General features: G+C 43.4%; 1 protein-coding gene across 6 annotated transcripts in view; it reads right to left on the bottom strand.

Moving 5' to 3' along the window:
- The window catches only part of baiap2b (BAR/IMD domain containing adaptor protein 2b), an 82,149-nt gene that overhangs the window by 51,609 nt on the left and 25,814 nt on the right, over positions 1-4,726 (bottom strand). For all 6 annotated transcript variants that reach the window (XM_032501850.1, XM_032501848.1, XM_032501852.1 and 3 more), the window contains exon 2: positions 3,101-3,176. In XM_032501850.1, the coding sequence (XP_032357741.1) occupies positions 3,101-3,176 (76 nt within the window). The remainder of the gene's footprint in view (positions 1-3,100; positions 3,177-4,726) is intronic.

The following is a 4,726-nucleotide window of genomic DNA, read 5'->3' on the forward strand; positions in this document are numbered from 1 at the left end:
CCCTGGGTGTCCTGCTCTGCCTTTGAGAACATGAAAGCTCAGATGGGCAGATCTGGAATCTTGCCCCTTATGAGGTCATAAGGGGAAAGGTTACCTCCCCTTTTCTCTGCTTTGCTCGCCCAGAGAATTTTACCCACCCATGAGAGAGAGAAAGACATTAGGGGATCACTAAACTCTATATAAAAAAAGACTTCAGATCCAGTATTAGGGGACCACTAAGGTCTATATAAAAGAGACTTCAGATACAGTATTAGGGGACCACTAAGGTCTATATAAAGAGACTTCAGATACAGTATTAGGGGACCACTAAGGTCTATATAAAAGAGACTTCAGATACAGTATTAGGGGACCACTAAGGTCTATATAAATAGACTTCAGATACAGTATTAGGGGAACACTAAGGTCTATATAAAAGAGACTTCAGATACAGTATTAGGGACCACTAAGGTCTATATAAAAGAGACTTCAGATACAGTATTAGGGACCACTAAGGTCTATATAAAAGCATCCCAAAAGCAGCATGTCATAGGACCTTTAAGCTCAGGTGGGATATAAGATTGCAAGAGATGAAATGGAGGTGAGCCTAATTGAATCGATGTCTGGAGAAATCCCAGCCGGGAGGAGAGCGGGGACAGGGGAGGCGGGATTAGCCTGAGGAGATCTGTCAGTTGAAAAATGACAGCGAAAGAGGAGAATAGGGGAAGAAAGGGAGAAGGAGGGTTCTGCCTGTGAAGAGGGTTAGAAGAGCGATTTCAAGCCGATACAGAGCGGAGAGTGTGAAACACAAACAAAGAAGAAGTCTTGATCACTTGAAATTCACATTAAATTATTGTAAATCAAATCCCCTCTCACATTCCCTCCCAGAAAGCTTTGCTTTGATGCGTTGCGGGTCTCTTTTAGTGACTGTACTCGGAGTGTAGTTTAGAGCTTTATCACACGGACAACATTACATCTGACAAAACAAGCAAAAAACAAGCAGTTTGAAAGACGTCACTTTAAACTCTGGGATTTACAGACTATATGAAGTCTATAATATGAAGAAATAGATGGCAGATTATCAAATAAATCATTTGTCGTCACACTGACTAAAATATGCAATCTAGATGGGCTGCATCAAAGGATTATTTTCATTGTCTGTTGATTGTTTTCTCCATTAATGGAGTAATTGTTTGGTCTCTACAATGTCAGAAAAATGTGGATCAGTGTTTCCCAAAAGCCCAAGATGACGTCCTCAGATGTCTTGTTTTGTCCACAACTCAAAGATATTCAGTTAACTGGCACAGAGGAGAGAAAAAACTAGAAGACAGTGAGGAATGGTGGTCTTTTCCTCTGAAATGACTCAAACTGATAAATCAATTATTAAAATATTTGGTGATTAATTTAATAGTTTGATTCATCTTTGCAGCTCTAAATCTAGATCTCTCTCATAGCCAAATATAATGGACTATAAACTAAGACTAGATGTCTTCTGACCTTTAAACTACCAAATCGGTGCTTAGGCTGCTGATCTCTCTCCTTTCAAACATGGAGCCTCTCCCAGGTGAGATCTTCTCTCCGCCCCTACAACATTATAATAATATTTTTCAGCCTCGCAGCTCCGACAGAGCTGCACTAATCTGTAATAACCTATTTTAATAAAGAATGAACTCCGGCTAAGCACCACATCCCAAACCACACTACTCACATCCAGTCCAATCTAGCCCAAATGCTTTCAGACTCAAACAAACAGACCCAGTCAGCGTCCTCCCTCCATCACGGTCCCCAGAGATGCAAACCTGCCACCCCCCAGTTCTACTTTGAAGAAACCAGAGGCTGCAATGGCATTTTTCCAGCGACAATAGACACTCGCCGGGTGCGCTGCCCGACTCTGTGCCGCTGCCTGGCATTGATGAAGTGTAATCCCCACTCAGGGAGTCGCAGGGCTATTTTTAGCCCGCTCTATCAGATGGAAGCGAGGCCTCCTTTATGGGTCCCGCGGGCTGCCGAGTCTTCCCTGCATTTCGCCTTCAATCACAGGAAGAAGAGCCCGCTCCACGTACCGAGCACTATTGCTCAAAACATGATACGGTCACCAAAGCCTTCTCAGCAGAGTGACATGAAAAAGAGTTTTCTTATCAATAGATGAGCCGAACATGCTTGGAGGCTCGTCTTATCTGACGACATGTACATGGCAAGGCTGAGAGCCTTGTTAGCGTTAATCTGGAATCATGAAATATCTTTATCAATGCCGACTGGGTGACTCTAATCAAAGAAATCAAAGAAATCCATGAAACACCAACAGGCTGCAGGACATTCCTCAGGCCAATGATGAATGTTTTCATTTTTTATTTTATTTGAAAGTCAGTTTTTCCTCATGTATATATTTCTCTCTCAACCGTTTTTTGCATCCCCTTCTTTTTTTTCACCCCGTCTTGTCCTGGATACCGGCTCGCTCTCGTTTCCTCGGCCCCACGAGGGGCACCGTTATTATCGCGACTCCTCCTGTTCCACTTCCCATTGGCTTGTGCTCCACTTAGCTCCCCCAAGACATATCCAGTGCTTTTGTTTTTAACCTTGAGACACTGCTGCATGAACACCTCAATGTTTCAGTCGCTCTCACACACAGACATACACACACAGGACCATGCAAACACACCTGTGCAAGCCACATAAAAGCAATGACAAAGGACGTACAGTAGAGGCGGACATTTGATTAATGAACCAGTGGAGGGAGGAAGACGTGTGGACATGGACACCATCACAGTGGAACAATCGGAGGACATCAACTTCAGAGTATCATCTCTGATAAGCACATCTTTTAACATTGGAGAACACAATTTTTTGGATAAGATATTCTATGACTGTCTCTGCAAGGGGGGGGCATTACTACTGTCACTTTTACAGACTAGCAACAGTAGCTAGCTAGTAGATAGCTTCTGTAGTTCAAAGACATCAAGTTTATGGATTGTGGAGGGCTTGACGCAGAAGTCAACACACCACATTCCTACTCAGGGAATATTCGGAGGACATGAAAGCAGACGGCCCTCTGCCTGGACTACTGGACAGACAGGAGGAATGAAGGAAGGACAAAGAGAAAACCAGAAATGGTTGCTGTACTCACTGGTGAGCGCCTTCTCGTAGCTTTTTCCCATGGCTATGAAGTTCCGTAAGCAGGGGTTGAACTGCTCCATGATGGACTAAAAAAAGGGAAGAAGAAAAACAGCACCTTTGGTTAGTCAAGTAGCAGGGAAGATACAGATACAAACGCTGATATGAGCTACAATGACGGCGCCCCACTCTTTACTGGGGCACGGGCATGGACATGGACACACACACACACACACACACAGCAGAGTCAGCTGAGCCAACCAGGAGGAAGAGGAGTGCAGCAGGGATTCATTTCAAGCTCATGGCGAGGACTGGAGGGATGAAATATACAGAGAAAGAGAAAGAACCAGTCACTTTGAGGGTTTTTGTGCATATGTTGTGGGTTTTGTGTGTTTGTGTGTGTGTGTGTGTGTGTGTGTTTCCTCTCACCTCCCCTGCCGCCTTTATTAAAATAAAACCTGGTTTTGGCTGCCGACTCCCGTCAGCTCAGCAGCAGACCTGGACCCATCACGGTTTCTTTCTCCCTCACACTCACTGAACTCCAGCACACTGTTCCTGCTAATTGCTTCTTCTTCTTTCTTTTTTTTTTCCCTCTCCCCAAAAGGGTCAGTTCACCCAAACTATAAATAAACATTTTCTCACTTATCTCTGGTGGTATCACATTTCAGAGGCAGATGTCTCAAACCATATGAACCAACACTAACCAAATAAAAACCAAAACTAATCGACATGGCTAGATCCAACACTAAAAACATTATGTGTCACCATAGCAACACCCGGCTCCGGTCTGAATATGCAACAGAATTCAGCTGCAGGGAACTTTCAGATCCAGGTAGATTAAATAAAAAACACACACGGAAACGTAATGGTCCTCATTCACCAACCGCTCTAACTAAACGTCTTCTTAAAACCATTTTTTAAAGATCATTTCTTATACACTTTTAGGCTTTTATTTGACAGGACAGGTGAAGACGGGAGTCGAACCTGCGGCCACTGCGCCGAGGAGTATACCTCCACACACGGGTGTCCGCTCTACAAACTTAGCTATCTGGGCTCCGGCTGTTTTCATTAATTTATTTTTCAGATTATGACATTAACCAATGGGATTTGTTCTTTTAAGTAACAGACTCTATTCACACTCAACACAAACACTTTTGAGCGCCGAATTCCACAGTTGTGTAATTTCATAAATTACAATACTATTTTGTATCATTTAAATCAAAGTTAAATAATATATATTATAACATATATTATATCATAATCTTAATATATTTATTTTTAAAAATAAACTACACTTCACATTAGTTATGTTAATTGGGAAGCATGCGCTCCAAGAATTTGTGATTAATCAGGCTGTGATTCAGGAGGTAGAGCGGTTGGCGGTTAGATTCCCGGCCCCTCCTGTCCGCATGTCCTCGAGCTAGACACTGAACCCCAACTGGCCCCGTTGGCAGGCCAGCGCCCTGCATGGCGGTGAATGTGGGTGCAAAGAGGTGAATCTAACGCGCTTTATAAACTCAGTCCATTTACAATTTAGAGGCCCAAAGTACCCGAGACCAACACACTACTCATCCAAAGCCTTGCAATTGCTATAAGTCAGAGTTTGGAGCTTTCCGGCGTCCGGTTAAAATAGAAGCTC

The sequence above is a fragment of the Etheostoma spectabile genome, chromosome 21 (genome assembly GCF_008692095.1).
Source record: "Etheostoma spectabile isolate EspeVRDwgs_2016 chromosome 21, UIUC_Espe_1.0, whole genome shotgun sequence".
Classification (NCBI taxonomy): Eukaryota; Metazoa; Chordata; class Actinopteri; order Perciformes; family Percidae; genus Etheostoma; species Etheostoma spectabile.